Source organism: Lygodium microphyllum, chromosome 17 (genome assembly GCF_053477565.2).
Source record: "Lygodium microphyllum isolate KBCC chromosome 17, Lygodium_microphyllum_v1.1.10, whole genome shotgun sequence".
NCBI classification, from domain to species: Eukaryota; Viridiplantae; Streptophyta; class Polypodiopsida; order Schizaeales; family Lygodiaceae; genus Lygodium; species Lygodium microphyllum.
The window spans coordinates 131,600,431-131,622,428 of record NC_141151.1 but is presented as its reverse complement, the minus strand read 5'-3'; the positions used below and the strand labels follow the sequence as shown (position 1 = coordinate 131,622,428).

The 21,998-nt window shown below is 47.6% G+C and overlaps 1 protein-coding gene across 1 annotated transcript in view; it reads right to left on the bottom strand.

The window, feature by feature from the left end:
• LOC148022359 (kinesin-like protein KIN-14B) overlaps positions 1-13,923 on the bottom strand; it is a 101,736-nt gene extending 87,813 nt beyond the window's left edge. Inside the window, exon 1 of the mRNA XM_087697979.1 lies at positions 12,912-13,923. Within this exon, the coding sequence (XP_087554105.1) occupies positions 12,912-13,217 (306 nt within the window). The 5' untranslated portion in view covers positions 13,218-13,923. The remainder of the gene's footprint in view (positions 1-12,911) is intronic.
• Between the last annotated feature and the right edge of the window lie 8,075 nt (positions 13,924-21,998).

Sequence of the window (21,998 nt, the reverse complement as noted above, 5' to 3'; positions counted from 1 at the left end):
GTGCCCTCACTAACACTTAGGGCTGTGGGCGGGGACTAATCAATCCTTATCATTGTATCCAGCATTCTTCTTCAATCAGTGCAGTATTTCTTCCTGCATCCTCTGTTCTCTGTGTGTGTGTGTGTGTGTGTGTGTGTGTGTGTGTGTGTGTGTGTTCCTTCTTCCATTGCGCACTCTCATAGTCTCTTGAAATTTTTGCATATCAAGGAAATGATCAATTTGCAAAGTTTAAGTAGAGCTAACTCCCCTCCTCCTTGTTGAGATGTGGAGCTTTGGCATCCACTAACCTTGGTGATGTGGTAGAATATTACTCATTAGCATGTTAGGTGACTGACATAAGGATACGCCAATGATTCTATAGCTGGACTACATCCACATAGTCTATCCTTGGTTATGGCACATTCATTGTGCTACCTCTTCTTTCCTACAAAGAAAAGTAGAGAGAGAGAGGAAGCAAAAGATGAGAGAAGAGTGAGGGCACCAAATCAGGCTGATGATGACGGCAACAATGGAGATGCAGGAACATGATGGAATCAGTGTGTGCACCTACCAAGGAAAGAAGGAAGATGATGATATGAATGACTACCAAGTTGGGAAATGGCTATAAATAGCCACAAAACCCCTAAATTGGCCTACTAAAATCTAAAAATGCCATAAATGCCTGCCAACAGTTAATGCCGGTCGTGGCACAACAAATGCCTAAAAAATGTAAAAACTACCCACGGAAAACACGCTGGAACCCAACAAACAAAATAAATACACCCACATAGCCACTCTAAAATGAGTAGCCTCCCCCATCAAAGCACATGACAGACCTATCTGAACTCCAAAAGTCCTCATCTGACTCAAACTTAGGCTCACAAGAAGGAGATGACAAGGCATGATAAACACGACTGCTAACAGCTATAACAACTTTTTGTCACAAATTTCCCTACAATGAGGGATCACATCTACAAGGAGGAGATTCAGGATCAAAGTGTGCACCTACCAAGGAAAGAATGAAGATGATGATATGAATGACTCTCAAGTGGAAAATGGCTATAAATAGCCACAAAACCCCTAAATTGGCCTACTAAAATCTGAAAATGCCATAAATGTTGGCCCGTAGCTAATGCTAGTTGTGGCACAATAAATGCCTAAAAAATGCAAAAACTACCCATGGAAAACACACTAGAACCAAACAAACAAAAGAAATGCACCCAAATAGCCACTTAAAATGAGTAGTCTCTCCCATCAAAGCACATAACAGACTTGTCAGAGCTCCAAACGTCCTCATCTAACTCAGACTTAGGCTCACAAGCAGGAGATGACAAGGCATGAAAAACACGACTACTAACAGCTACAACAACTTTTTGTCACAAATTCCCCTACAATGAGGGATCACATCCACAAGGTGGAGGAGATTCGAGATGAGCTTTCATTCCTTGGTACAAACGTTCTTCGGAGGACCTAGCTATGACACTTCTCTCACATCTTCTATCACCAATATACGATGTGTTCTATACCAATCTTCTCACTTCTCATAGCTCAGAGACTTTTACTTGGGAGAAGCTAGTCGCATTGGTACTTGAGCAAGATGCACATCACAGTGAGAAAGATTCTTTCAGAGCAGTGCACATGGCCATGCTTATGTGGCTATCTACAAGTATAGGACAAGCCAAGTAGATGAAACGAAAGAGAAAGAAGTTGGAGTCATCTTTCAATCTTGATACAGATTTTGTGGGGAATTGTTCAGGATATCCCACATGTCCTCATTGTGGGAAGACCTCACACCCCACCCTCACCTTCATCCAAGAGAGAAGGGTGGATCTCCATTGAAGCCTTTGTCTACCTCTCCTTCATCACCCACTATTACCACCGAGTCCATGTTTCTACACATTTGTCAAGTGGAGGAGCCTTCTATGATTGTTTTCCCTTCTGAGCAACCTTGGCTCATTAATAGTGGTGCATCGAGTCTTATGACTCCCTGAGGTGATTTGTTATAAATTCTTTGTCCATCAAAGGGTATCCGGTATCGTCACTACTAGTGACACTTTTTCTATGCTTGTTAGTAGTGTTGGCACCTTGTCTCTATTGTCTAGCCATCCATTGAGCTCGTTCCCGAGGCCCTACCTGTTTCGAGCTTGGGCTAAACTCTCCTCTCAATTTCTAGTCTTCCTAGACTCAAAGACCCGCGTTGTCTTTACTGAGTCAACTATCTTTATTGAGGATTCTTCTACAATAGCCACTCTTGTGACAAGTCGGTAGGAAAGGGGGCTACATATGCTCCATTCCCTTTCCATTGCACAGGGCTCTCCAAGGCAACCTTCTATTGCCACACCTAATCCCCATTGTGCACCATTTATCCCATTGGTTCCTTCCCATCCCCTACCATCTCCTCTAGTGGTTCCCTCGTACCTCCCATCCTTTTCAAAGGGGGACGATATTGGTGATGCGATTGTGGATTTCCTCGCCCTTTGTGTTTTAAAGGGGACTTCCCAAGATCGTGAGGAGTTTCTTCAAGGTTTCCACTCTCTTTTGGGCCTCTCTTTTATGTAGCTACCCCTTTTCTTGGTCATTGAGCCCTCCTCCCCTGCCACTTGGCCCTTGGTCTCTACTATTTCTATACAACTTATGGCGCCTTTTATAGTTTCTCGCTATCGTCTCAAAATTGAGTTCAAGGCTTGGCTCACCCATCCCCGACTGAAGTTTTCTACTTTCTTTACCCTTTGGCAGCCTTTGTTTGATCGGTTGTCTATATGGAGGGGGCCTTGCTCCTTGGCTGGCTTTCTTCATCGGCATTAGCACTCTTAGAGAAGGCCTTGCTCCTTGGCTGGCTTTCTTCATCGGCATTAGTACTCTTCCTACATCCTAGATTTGAGAGGGGAGGTTAGCAGCCATGTATGTCTTGAGTGGTCATCTCCTACATGTGAGCCTCACTCTGAGTCAGACAAGAATTATAAGAGCTCTAACATTGTCTTCGTCTATCATTATGTGTTTTAGACACTTTAGATGGAGGGCACATTAGTGCATTTCTTTTTATGCACTTCTGGCTTTTTTTGGGGTTTGGCCACATTTAGGGTTTTTCCTCTTTTTCACCTATATATAGGCAACATGGCCTCCCACTTTCATTATCCATTATTGATCCTTCGTGATGAACAAACCCTCCTCATTCTCTCATCCCCTTGCTACCATTTGATGCCCACACTGACGCGTAGAGCTACGTGTTGGGGCTGACCATTGTAGCCTTGTACCTTTAGCCACTGTAGCCACATTGTTCCTTCTCTCTCATGTTCACTTTCCTCTTTTCGTTGCATACTCTCACACTTGGTGGTGACTTGATCACTCACTACTTGGATGTCCATGGTCCCATCTAATTGTCATTTGTTGTATGTGCTATGATGAGTCCTTTATCATTGTATATTTTATTCTTTTGTATCGTCCACAATCTGAAAATGGGTATTAGCAAAGTACATATCCTAGGTGTCAAGACCTCATGTCTGAGTGCATTTCATTTTTTAGTCAGCGGCTTAAATGCTAGCCAACTAGTATTTTGGGCTACATTTATTTTTGGCCGATAAGTCATCAATGTTGTATTATTATTGTCTATTTGAAGGCAACTTCTCCTCCATTGTCATTATCATCTAAAATACGAGCACACTACTTCCATTGCAAAGAGGAAGACTAGTGCACTCTTTTGGCTATTCTTAACGCATACAATTGTACTACTCTGGAGCCTTGGTATATAGTTTCTATTTCTTGAGCCTACCCTCTTTGAGTTCATTTGTGTTTTTACTGTCATTTTGTGTTCTTTGTGTTCATAGCAATTTCTATCAACAGTGTCTCTTTGCTTCCATTGCCCCACGCTTTTGTGACAGCCTACTCATTTAAAAAGTTGATCTTGGCTATTTGGATTCTCCTTCTTCATTTGAGCAACCCAAGTTTGGAGACGATCATCCTTCTCTTCTTTGCTGCAAAAATTGCAAGTTTCAGCCACAAAACATGAGCTAATAGATTTATGGAGTGAGGACAGCAGCATACCTTCTCCCCTCAGCAAAAGAAAATCCATTGGGTAGCTTCTTTAGCTCCATGTACAACAAGATATATCGTTGTTTGTTATGTAAATATCATAAAAACAAGTTACTATAGCACTACAAATTGTTGAGAAAATGATCAAATTTCAGCCCAAGAAGTCCCCAAACTGCTATCAGCCAATGAATCAGGTCATGACCCTGTTGTTGCCTACTGCCCAAGCCCTTCTATAGCTATCGCCTACGTTGTAGGGCCTTCCTAGGAGCCTGATACTATCAAATGCTAGAGAATTGATGGCTGATGACTGGAATCTCCCTAGATTACTTTCACCACCTACAAAATAGCCCTCTCCCAGCCTCAAGCAGCCCCAGTCAGTCCCAAGCCAGCTTACATGGCAAGTTCTTTCCCTTTCTAACAAGGGGCACAGCTTCTAAATCACAAATCTACCTCCAGACTTAATTTTCAGAAATTTGTAAATGGCTGAAAATTAATTATCCTATTGTCCCACCCATTTATTGGCCTATTCCCATCCACATTCAGTGTGCTAAGCCCTTTGATTTAAACTTTTGGTTGGCCTTAATCTAGCATTAAATGTTTATCTTTTTGCCTAGGCCACATGTAACTTATCACAGCTTTTGCCAATGTACACCAATGCATCTCTTATGGTTTGGACCATCACCGTGCCCAAAAGTGCACCTCACATGTGCACAATTAAATAATGCTAAGATAATGACAAAGGTAAGCATAAAAATACATGTGCCCATGACATCAATAATAACTAAACTAAAGAAATATAAAAAGGGGCACCAAGCTTCGGGACCAAGCAGAGTCATGTGCAATGCAAGAGCACTCTAGCTCCAACTGTGTATCGATTTGTCTTGCTAAACTTGAAATAAGAGTTTGCTAAAATGTGGTTCACTGCCCTTTGGGTTTCCGAAGACCAATTTCATGGTTTCATCATAGAGACATCACCATCTTTCTAAAGTAGGTGAGCTTGTGGTTGTCTTGAGGAGCAAACATGCGCATTTTGGCTTGCTGTAATTCAGTTTCAGCGAGGTTTTTACATGCTGAAAGCAGTGTACAGCAAAGGGCAAATTGTAAAATAGTCTAACACTGGTACTAGGAGTGAGGAACAAGAATCCCCTCCTAAAAGGCACTCAACACATGGTTTGGAGTCACCAAATGTTGAAAATACTTTAGGACAGCAAGCAAGAAATATGATTGGTAAGCATGCAGTTCAATCACATGCAAATCCACAAATACAAGGTGTTTGGGAAGCAAATGAAGTATTCAATGGGCAAGTACTATCATGAACCTTCAGTGGTTGATTCAGCAACCTCGATTTGCTGAATTTATGCATTTAGTTCATGATGTGAAAGGGAAAAAGGTCACTTCACATTCTAGACAGCCAATTGAGGCTCACGGGCAATCTTTCCGATCAAAAGTATGTCAGAGTGCAGCGGTGCGGAAGCGTAGGACTGAGAGAGAGAGAACGCAGAGAGAGAAGGGAGAGAAAGATGAAGATCTGCTGTATAAAGAATGCTGAATACAAAGATATGCAGATATATGCACGGGCGCAGTGCGCTGGACTGCGTGTCCCCACCTCGACGATGCAACCTGCTGTCCACCTCGAAGTCCACTGCAGTCTGCACTGTCTGCTGTCTGAAATCTGTGAACAGAGACAGAATCTGCGCGTCACCGGTCTGTAATCTGCGAGCAGAGAAGTGTGTAGACTGCTGGGAACGTCGGGTATAAATAGCCGACAGCCGGGGCAAAAGAGGGCGCCAGAAAATAGGGCGCAACCAGGACAGGTCGGCTGCATTAAATGCAGCCGACTGGGCTGCAGGCAGTCGGACTGCCACGTGGCAGTCCGACTACACAGTCCGACTGTGCAGACTGCCTGCCTGCCTGGCTATGATCTCTACCACCCCCTCTCAGAGCCTGGGCACGGCAGAAGCCTGAGGGATTTGGAATGTCTCCGAAGTAGAGCCTGAGGAAGTGCCTTCGTAAACAAATCCGCAAGATTGTCCTCCGTCTTGCAATACTCCACAGTGATGGTCTCATCCAGAAGCTTTTCTCGGATGAAGTGGTACTGGATCTCAATGTGCTTCGTCCGGGCATGAAAAACAAGATTCCTTGCCAAGGCAATGCAACTCTCATTGTCACATCGCAGCAATGTAGGACGAGTCTGGGGGCACCCAAGCTCCTCCAATAATCTCCGAAGCCACACAACCTCGCATGTGGTGGAAGACGCGGCCCGATACTCCACCTCAGTAGACGAAAGGGCTACCGTGGGCTGCTTCTTGCTACTCCATGAAATAACACATGCACCCAAAGTAAAACAGTAACCTGTAGTAGACCGCCTGTGGTCCACGTCCCCGGCCCAATCCAAGTCGCTCCAACCTGCAAGTACAAGATCTGACCCATCTATCCCTGCGGGGTAATGAATCCCTAAATCAGACGTCCCCCTCAGATACCGAAGTATCCTCTGAGCAGCCTGCCAATGCACCGTCTTAGGTTCACTCATGAACCCTGCCAAGAGCCCAACAGCAAAACATAGATCAACCCTCGTGTTGAGAAGCCAAATCAAGAATCCAACCAACTGGCGATAGCGGGACGCATCCGCCAAAGGAGAAGCTGAATGAGAAGTGGCCTTCCAATTCGGATCCATAGGAGTAGATAGGGCCCGACAATCTTCCATCTCAAAAGACACCAAGAGCTCCTGTACATATCTCTGTTGAGAGATAAAGATCCCCCTCTGAGACTGATAAATCTCATGGCCTAAAAAGAAATGGAGTAGACCCAAATCCATCATCTCGAACGTCCGATGTAAAGCTGACTTCGTCTCCTGGACCTGTTGTGCAGCATCACCTGTGACAATCAAATCATCAACATATAATACAAACAGCACACAACCATCCTCGGAAGTGTGTACGTACAGCTGCGGATCGGCCTTGGACCGCCGATATCCCAACTGAGATTGGAGGAACGAATCAATCTTCTCATTCCATGCACGCGGGGCCTGCTTGAGGCCATACAAGGCCTTCTTCAACCTGTAGACTTTCCCATCTGAAGAACCAAAGCCAGGAGGTTGCTCAGCATAGATCTCCTCCTTCAAATCACCATTCAGGAAGGCCGACTTCACATCCAACTGATAAACAGGCCATCTCCTATGGCCAGCCAAAGCAAGAACAGCTCTAATGGTCGCCATACGAGCTGTGGGGGCAAAAGTGTCATGACAGTCAATACAGGGGCGCTGTGCAAAACCTTTAGCAACAAGGCAAGCCTTGTGCTTATCCAAAGTACCATCACTGAGGTATTTGGTCTTGAAGACCCACTTGACTCCAATCACCTTCTTCTTCGGGGGGCGAGGCACGAGTGACCAAGTGCCATTCCTCTCAATAGCCTCCAACTCAGCTTCTATAGCTTTCTTCCATGGTGCGGACTGTAAAGCCTCCTTCACGGAGGTGGGCTCTTGATCTTACATAACACGGGTCATCAAACAATAGTTGGAGCAAACAAGCTCCGTTGAATGTGCCTGGTGCCTCCGTGACCGCCGCGGACCATCCTGCGGTCCCCACTCCTCAAGAACCCCCTCGATCCCTGAATCACGGAGTGTGTCACGGGCCCAGCGAGGAGGAGGCCGAACCTCCTCTCGTCTTTCTCCATCAGCAGAAGACTCTGGAATATCCACCGGCGGTAACTCCTCAGATGTGTCCGGTGGAACAGTAGACTCTGTGTCAGAAACAGAATCATAATCAAAAGGCACGGGCTCTAGTGGTACTGTAGAAGGAGCCCAACTCTCCCCTGGATCTCCAAGAACGGGATGCTCCTCACCCGTTGAAGTAGCCGGAACCTCCACAAACCGCACATCACGGCTAGTGTACACATCCCGCTTGACGGGATCATGCAGTCGGTAGCCTTGGGACTGGGAGCTGTAGCCAACAAATACCTGTTTGCGGGAAGCTGCTTCAAATTTATCACGGTGAGCCTTGGGGATGTGAACATAGGCATCACACCCAAAGACCTGAAAGTAAGAAACATCTGGCTTCACCCCAAAATAAGCCTCAAATGGGGTCATTCCTTCCACGGCCGAAGTAGGGGATCGATTAAGGATGTGGACTGCAGTAGCCACAGCCTCGGCCCACAGAACCTGAGGGGTCTGTCGGTGCTCCATCATGGTGCGCGCCATCTCGATCACACTGCGGTTCTTCCGTTCAAGAATACCATTTTCTTGAGGAGTATTGGTATTGGCAAACTCCTGGTGAATTCCTCTATCTACACAAAACCGAGCAAACTCATTAGACACAAATTCACCTCCCTTGTCGGATCGCAAGGTCTTCAACTTCCGGCCTGATCGGTTCTCCTCAAAGAGAAGCCAATCCTTGAAGTGCGAGAAAGCTTCTGACTTTAGTGCCAAAAAATAGGCCCATGTCATCCTGCTGTAGTCATCCACGATCAACATGAAGTACGAGCTCCCACGCAGGGACTCATTCCTCATAGGGCCACATAGATCCGTAGATACTAGCTCCATCGGTGAAGTGACATCCCGATGCTGCTTCCCCCGGATGCAGGAGACACATGGCTGCTGGCTCACCACTATATCCGGCAACCCTCGAACAAGCTGTCCACCTGACGCCCTCCGAAGATAGTCATAGTTTAGGTGACCAAACCGCGCATGCCATAACTCCGACTGTGACTGTGAGGTAAGAAGAAGAGTAGAGAGGGCGGTGGAAGACTTCAGTTTGTAAATGCCGTTCTCCTCATATCCGGATGAGAGAACCTTCCTCGATCCACGATCAAGGACTCGCACGGTAGTACTGTCAAACTCCACCAAGAGACCAAGGGAGCAAATGTTATGAACTGAAAGGAGATGGTACCCTAATCCTGGTACATGCAAAACCTCTGAGGTATGGATACCACCTCGTCCATCCGGAATAAGCTGCATCTTACCCCGACCTGCAACAAAAACTGAAGAGCTGTCTCCAATGAGAATCTGCCCACGCGAGGGTCGCAACTGGGCAACACCATCTGATGAAGGAGTCATGTGCCGTGAGGCACCACTATCAACAAACCACTCTCGAGCCTGGGGAGCCGTCATCGCAGCATCAGAAGCATTCGGTGAAGCGTCCTCAATGACAGCTAGATGAAGAAATGCAGCTGATGAGGGTGCAGCCACCGCTACAGAATCCTTGGTATCCTTCATGTCTTTGTCAGGGCAATCCTTCTTCCAATGGCCGGTCTTTCCACAAATATGGCATGTGGAGTCTTTGTCCTTGTCCTTCTCCTTGTCCTTCTTGGACTTGTTATCCCCCTTCTTCTTCTTTTGGTCCTTCCCCTTCTTCTGAGAGGCTTGACCTGTCAGCGCCTCCGACTTGGAAGCATTCTGTCCCTTTAACTGTTACTCTTGGTCCAAGACCATAGGAACCAACTCTTCCCACCGAAGAGTAGACTCTCGCCCAGAAGCAATGAGGGCAGAGTAAAATGTACCGAATCGTGGCGGCAACTGGGACAATAGTGTAATTGCCATGTCTTCGGAGGAAATCGGCTTCCCCGCATTCTGAACCTGCATCTGTAGCTGCCTTAGCTTGTTAATGTGCTCCCGTAGCGAAGAAGACTTATTTACGGACAAGGTCCGCATCTGTACCTCCAAAGAAACCCGCTTCATTAGGGTCATCCGATTGTACATCTGATCAAGCTCCAGCCATATCTCCCGAGCCACCGTCAAGTGCTCGATGTGAGCGATCACGGCTGTAGTGCATGATAGAAAGAGAAAGGATCGAATCCTGGCATTCAGTTTGTCCCAATGAGACTGGGCCTTGGCCAACTCCGCACGAGCATCGGAAGAGAGTTTGGACTCATCTCTTACCAAGGGCCGGTCAATCTCCTCCTGTACCAACTCCGCCAAATCATAGGACTCAAGAATAGCCAACATCATGACGCGCCAAATGCGGTAGTTGTCGCCGTCGAGCTTCTGATCTGTAGGAAGAGCCGGTAAGACAGGCACCTTCCGGTCCATAATCGCCCGGAACTCCAAGTCAATCTCTGTAGACATCTTCACCTGCAATGCCTGCACAAACGCAAAAGCAGCCCCCTCTGACTGGGTAAACTCAGCCTGCTAAGGCTCTTCCGTGTCCTGAACCTTCTTCACCCGCCGGAGGCGATGAAAAAGCAAAACCTGCACTTGTAGGCTGAAAACTCAAACTTCCTCCGCATCAAACAGCAGCAAATCCACCACCTGTACTCCTTTCCTGTGCGCCCACACTCATTTCAGCCTTGTTCCAAGGCGCAGCCCTCCTGTCTGCCCTTAAACGCAAAAAACGCAAATTTGTGTCGCGATGGAAACTCCTCTTCAGGTTGATTCTGCGCTCAGTCAGCCCTCAAACACTGCTCTGATACCATGTCAGAGTGCAGCGGTGCGGAAGCGTAGGACTGAGAGAGAGAGAACGCAGAGAGAGAAGGGAGAGAAAGAGACAGTGGACGATGAAGATCTGCTGTATAAAGAATGCTGAATACAAAGATATGCTGATATATACACGGGCGCAGTGCGCTGGACTGCGTATCTCCACCTCGACGATGCAACCTACTGTCCACCTCGAAGTCCGCTGCAGTCTGCACTGTCTGCTGTCTGAAATCTGTGAACAGAGACAGAATCTGCACGTCACCGGTCTGTAATCTGCGAGCAGAGAAGTGTGTAGACTGCTGGGAACGTCGGGTATAAATAGCCGACAGCCGGGGCAAAAGAGGGCGCCAGAAAATAGGGCGCAACCAGGACAGGTCGACTGTGCAGACTGCCTGCCTGCCTGGCTATGATCTCTAACAAAGTGTTCCATATACCAGCACATGTAATGCCAAATGTACAAGGAACTCTAGTTCAATAACATGTTCATCCATTAATAATAATGTGCAGCACGTTTCTTATGGACATGCAAACAATTCCTTATGTGCAACACCTTCCTTATGGACATGCAAACTATTCCTCAACCATATAGTGCAACCAAGATATTTTGGGGGTGGATCAATGTTCAAGGCTACGAATGCCACTACAACTACCAATGTTGGCATGCAAAATGTGGCATGTTCTCAGCCACCTACAATAGGTGTTCACGGCCGTCATGCATCAGGTGTGGTCATCTCCTACCTATGAGCCTCAATCCAAGTCAAATGAGGACATAGGGAGCTCTGACATCTTTGGATGGAGGTCCACACTTGCATTGTCAAGGCAACCTGTTTCTCTTTGTTCAAAGTGTGGAGCAGCAAAAGCAAAGAGACATTTTCCATAGAGACTACAATGAAAACGAAGAACACCAAGAACACAAGAACTCACAGAGAATAGACTCAGGAAGTGCAATCCATATACTAGGGCACAAGAACAATGCAATGGCATGGGTTGAGTGTGCAACTAGCAATGACAGTTGGATAGGACCATCGATACCCAAACAGTTAGTGATCAAACCACCACCAAGGTGCCTCAAAACTACATTGATGTCAATCTCAATCATACTGATCAGCCAGCAACAATATGCACCATAAAAGTCAGGGCCCTAAAAATGACACTACTATAAAAGTGAAATGCACACTGATCTGGCACCCAAGATATATGCATTGCCAACAAGTGCCGGGCAGCCTCATTTTCTCCAAGCCACTGATTTGATCAGTCTGACCTGCATTTAATGCAGGTTTGCCAATTTGCTGGTCAGAGTCTATTTATGGCTGCCCTTTGCTCACTGTCTCATTTAGTCACTTTCATTCTAAGCCAGCCCTCCTCATCATTTTGTTCATCTTCCTCTTGCCTCCCATTTGGTGCCCAAACTGACACGTTGAACAGCATATTGGGTCTGACTGAGGCTGGCCCTGTATCATTCAGATATTGGTCAGTTTGCTCCTTCAGTTTTTTGCATTTCTTCTGTCTCTGTCTTCTCTATTCACTCCGTGCTCTGTTCCCTTTCTGCTGTCCACTCTCAAATGTTATCATTCACCTTGGTGGGAGCCGGAGTTTGTTGAAAAGGAGTCTTTTCCAAGCTGCATTTTTGCTGGGTGGCATCATCAGCCAGCTAGGCGACCTTTCCAATCAGCTGATTGTAATTTAACATCTACATGCCTTACACTCATGGCACAAAAGTCAACCTGCTTAGAATACAACTGAATGTCCAAAACTTAGACACTTAAATATCTCAAAACTACACTCGGTTTCTCAGTAACCTGGTGTTGCATAGGTGGTCATTATCGATGGTGTTTACTTTCAATGTCTATACCACAACATTATCAATGGATCTGTGACTTTGAAGCTCAAACTCCAAATAACTGACACCTTCTACTACATCAAGAAACCATTAGCCTTTCTGCACCTCCTGGTCAGATGTATGAAACTAAGATTCAACAACACCTTTTGATCTGCTAAGCGTCCGAGTCTGTCAGTAATGATGTCGAGAGGTCTCTGTGTACAGAAGATTTCTTCTACGGCAACAAGAAAACCTTTTTCCAGTATAAAACCATGCAGCACACATGCAATTAACCAGTCGACAAGGAATAACAGTGTAAGCATGTAAAAACACACAAATTCAGTAAATAAAGTCCAAATATATATTTGGTTCTGTGGATGGACCAGTCATAAGGACCATAATGTGGCCAGCAATCAGGTACATGGGTCTTGTTGAGCCAATGCCACAAACAAGAGTAAACAAAGTACTGAATCTATTGATGGCACGAAAAACAATTCGGCACTCGCATGATCAGATGAATGAGTCGCACTATCCACTAACCACTAAAGTGCTAAAAGCGTGATGGTTCTCTGTTGTATAGATTGTGGTTCATATGACCACAGTTTACGATTAAAAAGGTGTGTCTTTCTGTTCATTATCTAGATAGTGTTAAAACACTGCATGATCCAGACTGCTTACCGAAACTTGTTCTTGGAGTCTTAACACTTTGCTTGCAATCGCAGGAGAGATTGCAGTCCTCTGTACTGTGTGATTGGATTGAGGATGCAGAATAGGGAGGGAAAGCCTTCTGGACATGACGCTCGCAGGGCTCACTGTTGCAGCAGCAACTGCAGCCTGGTCAAGCATGGCAGCAGCATCTTCGTCATCTTCATCAACATCAGCATCTGCATTCTTGGGAAATAGTCCACCAGCATCCAGAGATTTTCTGGGATCATAACTGGGCATTTCCCAGCCCCAAGACCCTTTAACAGGTGTATCAGCCATCCTCGCTCGGTGGCTGCTTCTTTAGAAATCCAATTAGATGAAATGTTTGCCTGCAAAGCACTCCCAAGCCAAGATCTTCCCCAGCCTGCTAGTGGATCAACTCGGACGAAATGGAGAACGTGCTTCGTTTGTGATATGTCCAACTGAGCTCTCAAGACAGCAGCAGACACAGAGCAAAGCTCTGAAGATGGGACTTCAAGACTTGGATTGAGCTGAGAACAGCGGAAGTATGGCACCAACACACTGTGTCGATATAATTAAGTGGCCCTGGCATTGCTATGAAGATAGGACGGGAACCACCAACAGCTTGGGGGATGAGACTGAGGATGCAAAGCTCAATGAAGGTATATTCAAAGGGAACAGGGGAAGAGAAAAGGAAAAACGAGCACCTTTCGAAAGGCAAGATTTTCGGGCGATGCAACAGATATCAGCTTCCCGCCCAGTCAAAGGGGGAACAGGGCAAGCTAACCCTTATGCCAGAAAGAGAGAGACTGTCTTGCTGCTTTCCTCTGTTTCAAGGCCAAATTATCTCGCTGTGCAAGTAACAGGAATGATGAGCCCAACTAAGCTATTCCTCGTATATCAATGACGGAGAATATCGAGACCCAAGGATAAAGCCACCATATCCTTCTCTTCTTCTTTCCCCTCTCTTTTCTCTGTCTTTCTCTCTCTAGCCTACGAGTTCATCTTTGCGACTCTCTCTCTCTCTCCCTCCCCCCCTTTCCCCAGGTTCCTTTCCCTCGCTTTTTGTCATCTTTCCCGGTACTAACTTGTGGGTCCCAGCTTTTCCTTTCCTCACCACAGCCTTTCCCATGGCCGCCACCAGCCACATACAAGAAATGTGAGTATCAAAATTGCTCTGAAATCACTAATGTCAAGGAGATGTTTCAATACCCCTGAAGCGCAACCGAACTTGTTGGGTATGTAGTGTGTGTATGTGTATGCCATACACTACCTAGTTGGGTGGCAATTTTGGCTTTGAAATCACGAACGTCAAGGACATGCATGAGTGAAAGGTAGAGCCCTAGTCGAAGCACACAAGTGGAAGCAAAAGCTATGGTGGATGGAGCAAGAGAGTAAGAGAGAGAGAGATACCATATGTAAGAGCTCCAACAATCATAATATGTGATCGATTTTCCATTATTCAATAGTTGTTGAAAGAATAAAGAATGAAGTGAATAGTGATATGCACATGCCACCTATAGTATACAAGTGTGTAGGTACAGTGTATAGTAAGTAAATATGGGTGGCTAGGCACAGGTGCTTGTACCCCCAACAACCTCCCACTTGAAGACAAATGTGCCTTAGTAACGAGTAAAAGGGAAAAAAAAAACACGTGTACATAGAGTACAACAAGATGAGGAAAGATGTCATCTCATCCTACGCCCACCAACGGATTCAAGCTTGAGCACTTGCGCGCCTCACATCGAGCATCGAAGTAGGGTATTCATCCCCGAAACGGAGCTTGAGATAGGTAGGAAGTTGGGTGCTTTTAAACTTCGGAACAAGTAAGTATTTTGGGATATTTTGGTTGTTTGATGATTGGAAAGCATGGAGAATCTATTCCAGTTTTTTGCCTTCGATTTTTGTTGCATTTAGCGTAGGTTAGAGTTAGGAGATCGAACCGGAAAAGGGTAGGGTTCATTGTTTCAAAACCGGGTAAAAACAAGGAGAAAATCATGCAAATGTGCAAAATGCTCGCTAATGAGGACTAAGATCGACAAAAGAGTGATCAAGGGTGTCAACGCCACAGCTAGGAGGGCATATAAGAACCGGGAGGCCAAAAGAGAACTCATTTGTGCCATTTCAGTGTGAGGGAAAGAGAGAGAGAGAGAGCTAGAAAGCCCCAGGCCGTGTGATTCGATCGCATCACCGACGCACTCACCGACCCATTCAGGTATATGAATCCCTCCCTCAAACCCCCTAGATAGGATCTGGAGGTTTGTGCTTGGAATGGTTGAGTAGATCATAAGAACTGGGCAAGATCGACATCGCGCTATTTCCGTAGCGCCGCTTTCGGCCCGTCCGAGCCATTGCTTCTGGGCCGAGTCCCAGAATTGGCCTTCGGCCCCTTGCCATTCGGCCACTCGGCCGGAACCCTAGTCGGCACTCAAACCGTCCAAGTAACCCTACTCAAACCGTCCGAGCCAGAACTTTTTGACCACGTGGCACATTCGGCCTTGTGCCATTCGGCCCGTCCGAGCGACCCATCCGAGTTCCAAAATCGGAACTCGGCCACACCCGGGATTCGGCGACCCTCGGTCAACTGCAGTTCGACCCGTCCGAATTATCCTGTCCGAATCTGTCGAACCTGCCATTCGGCCCGTCCGAGTAAAAATCGTCTGAGCCAGATTTGGAGATTCGGCCCTTGACCCTGTGCTATTTGGCCCGTCCGAGTGACCCACTCAAACCCTGCAATTCGGACCACTTGGTCCGAATGCAACTTTTTGTCAAAGTTGTCAGAAATTTGACCCGACTCGGCAAACGCGCATTAGCGCAACTTGTCGAAACCCTTCGGGTGTTCAGAACTTGATTCTGGCACACGGGATAAGAGAAATTGTAGTACACAATCGCTTAGCGGTGGATAGTAGACAGTTGAGGGATCCACGGACTAGGACGCAAGCCGTTGAGCCACGAAGACCTGATTGATCGGAAGCAAACAAGGAAACATACAAAGAGTCCTAAACCCTGACTAAATGACTGGAAAATGGACCTACAAGCCTATCAGGCCAAAAACGAGCAAGAGTGAGTGAGGCGCCGAGGGCTTGCTTGCTACACTCACATTGAATTTTGCACTTGAAGTACAATTAAGGAAATTGAAAGCCTGATTGGGCACAAGTGCACGAGGAATAACACACTCACCGAGAGTGGCTATGAATTAAGAGTTGTATTCAGTAATTAAGGGACTCACTCAGATAAATCGCTCAAGGAACCCACCAATAGGAGAGGACCCAGGATGTAAACAAATACGTGAAGTGCAGGAGAGAACCAAGCGAGGAGCGCCAACGACAAGAACCTGTCACGACTAGTCAACCTAATCGATAGCACAGTGAGGCGCAAGAATTCGATCATGATGAAGGAAGGCTCAGACCATCGGTTTACCGAGAAGCTCGATGTGAGCGCATTTCCAGACGCTATACAGCAGATGGTGAGCAATTACGATACGCATGCCCGGTACGAGCACCGTGGCAGGATGGCAAATGCAATCATTGCAGACCTAGAGGAGGAGAGAAGGCTGGCCCGCAAGGCATTGCAAGGCATAGCCGAGTATAATAGGGATCAACAAGCCATGAGCTTAAGGCAAAGCATGGAGCTGCATGAGGTGCAGTGAGTGCTGAACTTGGCTGGCCGGAACCGAACAGACCAGGAAATAGCACTAGAGGGAGACCTGACGCTGAGCAAGCTCCTCATGAAACGGCTGCTTTTTAACACCGCAGTAGAGCAAAGTGCCACTACACTAGCAACGTCGTTGCTTACAGGATTAGGGGCAAACCAGGGCTCAAAGAGCTAGGCCAAAATACCGATTGTGGCCAAGTAACTCGACAAGTACCAGCCACATGACGATCCGTACAGCTTTGTTGAGCAGTTTGAGCAAGTCTGCGAAGCCAATGGCCTCAACGACCAGACTCAACGTTCACAAGCATTCGGACTTTGCTTAAGCGATAAGGGTAGGACGTGGTATACAAGCCTGGATGCCATAGAACGAGCTAACTTCAATAACCTCAAGGATCTCTTCGTCAAGAGGTTTGTCGAGCCCGGATACTCCGACAACCTGCTAGTACGCTTGATGAATGTCAAATAGAAGGAGAAGGAGGGCATCCGCAACTATGTGACCCACGTGAAAAGTCTCTTTAAGAGAATTTCCTTAAGCGAGCGACCGACTGACATAGCAGTGTCAACTGTATTCATCAGCAGAATTAGAGATGAGCAGTTATATAAGGCATTGGCAGGCAATTTAAGCTTGCAGCGAGACGTGGTGGCTAGGGTTTTTGAGGAAGCCATCAGAGTCGATGACCAGCTGAAAGAGCGGAGCTCTAGGAGCTCAAATCTAGAAGAAACCAACCCGCGGAGTTTAGAGAGAACGCCAGCCTCTAGTGAGCAATCGAACCCATCATCCCAAGATAAGGGGAAAGCCACCGAGACAGACCAAGGCCTGGCAGAGGTCAAGATGGAATTAGCCAAGATACAAGACATGCTGAGACGACCAACGCGTCCGCACATCCAGTGCGTGTACTGTGGCGGAAACCACTTGCCGACCGAGTGTCAAGACCCTAGGTCAAGACCTTGCGCTAACTGCGGGAGGTTTGGCCACGATGCCACACAATGCAAACTACCAAGAAGGTTTCCATACTCGCAACCCTACGGCTAGCCTTATCTAGCTAACAGGCCGCAGCCATTCTTCAGAAGGGGAGCCCCATTGGCTCTACCCGTGCCTAACGATATGAAACCAGCCGTCCCTAGAATGGACATAAATCCCACCGGCATTCCTAGACCGCCTGGTCCTTATGTGACCCACCCACCGAGCAACGCTCTAATCCATTACGTGGAGGAGCCAAATGATGAAGAGACCTACATATACCCTTACGTCTCACATGACGACGAGGGTAACGCGGTCCTCATGGATTATCGATCCGTGCCGGTGATGGCGTTAGGACGAGGACAGGGTAGAGGCCTAGGAGGGCAGCCACAGGATCCAGTCACTTGTTGGACTTACGGACACCCCAGTCATGTCTCATCACACTGCCCTGAAAGAGAGCAGCAAAATAGGGACAAGGCTAACCAAAGGTGCGCAGAGTGCGGAATCACCCATCTTTTCATTGATTGCCCAAAGCGGAAGCCGCCCTCTAGCGCAGCTAATTTGCCATCCATCCCATTAGGGCTGTTTGGTGTCAAAAACCCCGATGGGGAGGCCACACCTATTCCCTTACGAGTTATGACCCGAGCCCAAACCAAGCAGGCCGGCATCTCTCTACCATGACCTAGTAATCTAGACGCAGCCTCAATAGGAAAGAAAAGCCGCAGGCGGAAAAAGAAGAGATCGGACGCTAAGGTCGCATTGAAGACCGAGAGTGCTACGACTTTACCTACTGGGAAGAAAGTCTCAGATGCGGAAGCGGAGACTTCAGCCCCTAAGACAGCCGAAAAGGGAAGCGCTAAGATAGGGGAATACCCGCACCCCAAGCGACAATTGGAGGCCATAGAAAAGGTGAAGGAATGGGTGAGAGAGGCTCAACAGCACCTCAAAGATGCTGAACCCATCACGGAGGATGAGATCGATGATCTCTCCAGCATAAGCACGCCAATGTCACCGCCTCAACCTAAGTCGGCCGAGGCTACTATGCCACAAGCAGTGCCACTGAGACCAAGCCTAGATGCAACAGAGCCACAGATCAGCCGCGGCCATTGGCCCAGACAGTCTAGGCTAAAGGAAGGACGAGTATTTAGCAATCTCCTGACCACACTAGTGACCACCCATGTAACATTTGGCCTAGGAGATCTGCTTAAGCAGCACCCTGCCCTATGGCAAGACCTTAGGCAGTGGGTCGAGGGCTCACAAGAGCAGGTCACGGTAGACCCTCAAGACCAGTACGCAGAAACACAATTGCCCAGTCTAACGCTGCACTCTGTGCCTAAATCTTTGCACATCAACGCCTTTTGGGAAGACTCTGAGATGCACGCAGTCCTGCCAGTCCTAACCCTGGCTGACGCAACAAGGAAGGGAATCGTAGACACGGGAGCCGGGGTTAGTGTGCTTAGCCACGTGGTGCTGCAAACTTGGGGAAACCCGCCTGTTGAAGCTGCTAGGTTTAACGTCATGCTAGTAAACGGCATGAGAGTGAAACCATTCGGGGTCCTGAAAAATTGGCCAGTGAAGATCGCAGGTGTCCAGTTCTCCGTTGACTTTATAGTCATGAAGGGAGTGGACTATGATGTCCTGTTAGGCCGACCCTGGATGCGCAACGCTAGAGCCATCGAAGATTGGGGTAACGGCTTGATCTTCCTTGGCAATAGAACTAACGCTGTACGAATAGAGATGGACACTTGGAAGACCTCACCAGTCGACCTGGACGCCATCTTTGCTATGCTCAAAGGGAACACTCAGGTCAAGAAGCCCTATGAGTCCTTGACCAAGTATATCCCGTACCCAGAGGATGAGCAGGATTGGATGCACGTTCTCGCTACAATTGACCTGCCGTTCTCTGACCAGGAGGCATACGAGCAGGCCATCAAAATGGTCGGCAAGACAAACGGAACACTTCCTGCGCCACTCTACATGATGGCAGCAAGCCTCCATGGAGGGCCTAAGCCTGTTACCTTCCAAGTTCCTTCCAACAAAAGGAAACTCCAAGGAATACTGGAATACTTAACGGACCAACTAGCGGGCAACTCAGCCGGCAACTTCAAGCCGCTCCAGGACCTCATGGAGGATTCCGAGTGGCAGTGGACCAGGGTGAACGAGCTGAACCTCATGTATAATTAGGCCTTGGTTCCCGACCAACGAGACGAGGCAGAGCAAGCCTTGGGAGACGATGAGCAATCGAGTGACAAAGATTCATGTGATGAATACGAAGACTGCCAATCCTTCGGCGATGAAAGCGAGGGTGAAGTGGATACCATAGAGTACGACACTAAAGGATGAGAAATTGAGCAGATACGGGCAGACGCCAACAAGCCGCAGAAAAAACAGGCCCTTAGAATGGACCAAGGAGTCGTGTGCATGAAATGTGATCGTGCTTGGTTGGAATGCATAGGAGCCATAGACCTTGAGCAAGCCGGCCTAGCCCAACCAGGAACGACATCAATACTTAGAACCGAATCGCCATCTGAACTACGGCCACCAGGGGAGACCACCTCTTCTAGTGAAAATGGAGGGTTTGACTCTAAATCGAAAGTTACTTTTGATAGCGACCCAGAAATCCCCAGGCCGCCCATGACCAGACGCACCAAGGGGGACTTACCCGTCCACCCGAGGTGCAGACGGTTAAGGCATGATAAGGCAAAGCGTCCCAAGGATACACGATTAGAGGAACAACGAAAGCCACAGGACCTTCCTAAACGCTTCACTAAATTCAAAAAAGGGGATAGGGTAGTGGTTCTGCTAGGTGCCAAGCGCCAAGGGCAAACAAGCGAACCAATCAAAGGGCCAGCCAAGGTTAAGGAGGTAAACCTAGCCCTGGAAGGGAAAGTACCCCGACCAGTGTTCATTGCCGAGGACTTGACTAGTGAAGAAGAGTTGAGTCTTGTCGCTCTCTTGCGGGAGTACATAGACGTATTTGCTTGGTCCTTAGAAGAGCTACGAGGGGTAGATTCAAGTGTTGTGACTCACAACATACCCATGATGTCGGATGCAACACCGATCAAGCAGCGACCGTACCCCATGAATCCAAAGCACGCTCATGTTGTCAAAGAGAAAATCGACAAGCTGATGAGAGCTGGATTCATTTACGAAATTGAGCACACAGACTGGGTGTCACCCATAGTCATTGTGATGAAGAAGAACGGCAAGATTCGAGTGTGCGTCAATTACAAGAAGGTGAATGCTGCTATGAAGAGAGACAACTACCCCTTGCCGTACACCGAGCACATGCTTGAGAGGGTGGCATGCAAGGAAGCTTACAGTTTTCTGGATGGCTTCTCAGGGTACAACCAGGTGCAAGTGCATCCGGCAGACAGGAACAAGACCGCCTTTGCCACTGAGTGGGGCGTCTTTGTGTACGTAGTCATGCCCTTTGGGTTAACCAATGCCCCCGCCACCTTTCAACGCCTCATGTGCACCATATTCAAGGACATGCTTCGCAAGGAGTTAGAGGTCTTTGTCGATGATCTGTGTGTCCATTCGACCTAGATTGAACACCTAGACAAACTCCGCACGGTCTTTGAACAGTGTCGCTTATATCACCTCTCCCTGAACCCCTTGAAATGTCAGTTTTGGGTGAAGCACGGATGCATCTTAGGACACGTGGTGTCAAAGAATGGCATTGCCACGGACTTCTTGAAGGTCAGGGTTATCGTTGACCTTCCACCCCCAAGTAATTACAAGGGAGTTCAATGCTTCTTAGGTCACATAGGATACTATCGGTGGTTTGTACTGAACTACGCACTGATCGCTAGGCCATACTACAAGCTACTAATCGTCTTCGAGTGGACAGAAGCATGCCAACGGGCGTACGAACAATTGAAAAAGGCTCTAACAATGGCACCGATTCTACGAGCCCCGGACTGGACCATTACCTTCCACGTACACATTGACGCCTCTAAGTTTGCCGTGGGAGTAGTGTTGTGCCAACCGGGTGAGCATAACTTGGACTACCCAGTAAGCTTTGCTAGCAGACAACTCGCTGAGACGGAGATGAATTATTCAACAACAGAAAGGGAGGGACTAGCCATGGTGTTTGCCGTGAAGAAATTCCGGCACTATCTATTGGCCACACCTTTCATTTTCTTCGTGGACCATCAAGCCCTGCTCTACTTAGTGAACAAACCTTGTGCTACAGGATGCATAGCTCGATGGCTCCTCCTACTCCTGGAGTTCGATTTCTCTGTGGTGGTACGAAAGGGAAAACAACATTACATGGATGATCACATGTCCTGTATACCCATAGGAGAAGCAGCTGGACAAGGCATCATTGACGAGTTACCTGACGCCCACTTATTCCACCTGTCCAGAGAGAGAGACCTATTTAAGGCTGATCTGACGCCATACTGGGCAGATGACATAGTCCAAGTGCTTGAGCACGGACTACCTGAGCGACCAATAGAAAAGGCACGACTTAGGCGCTT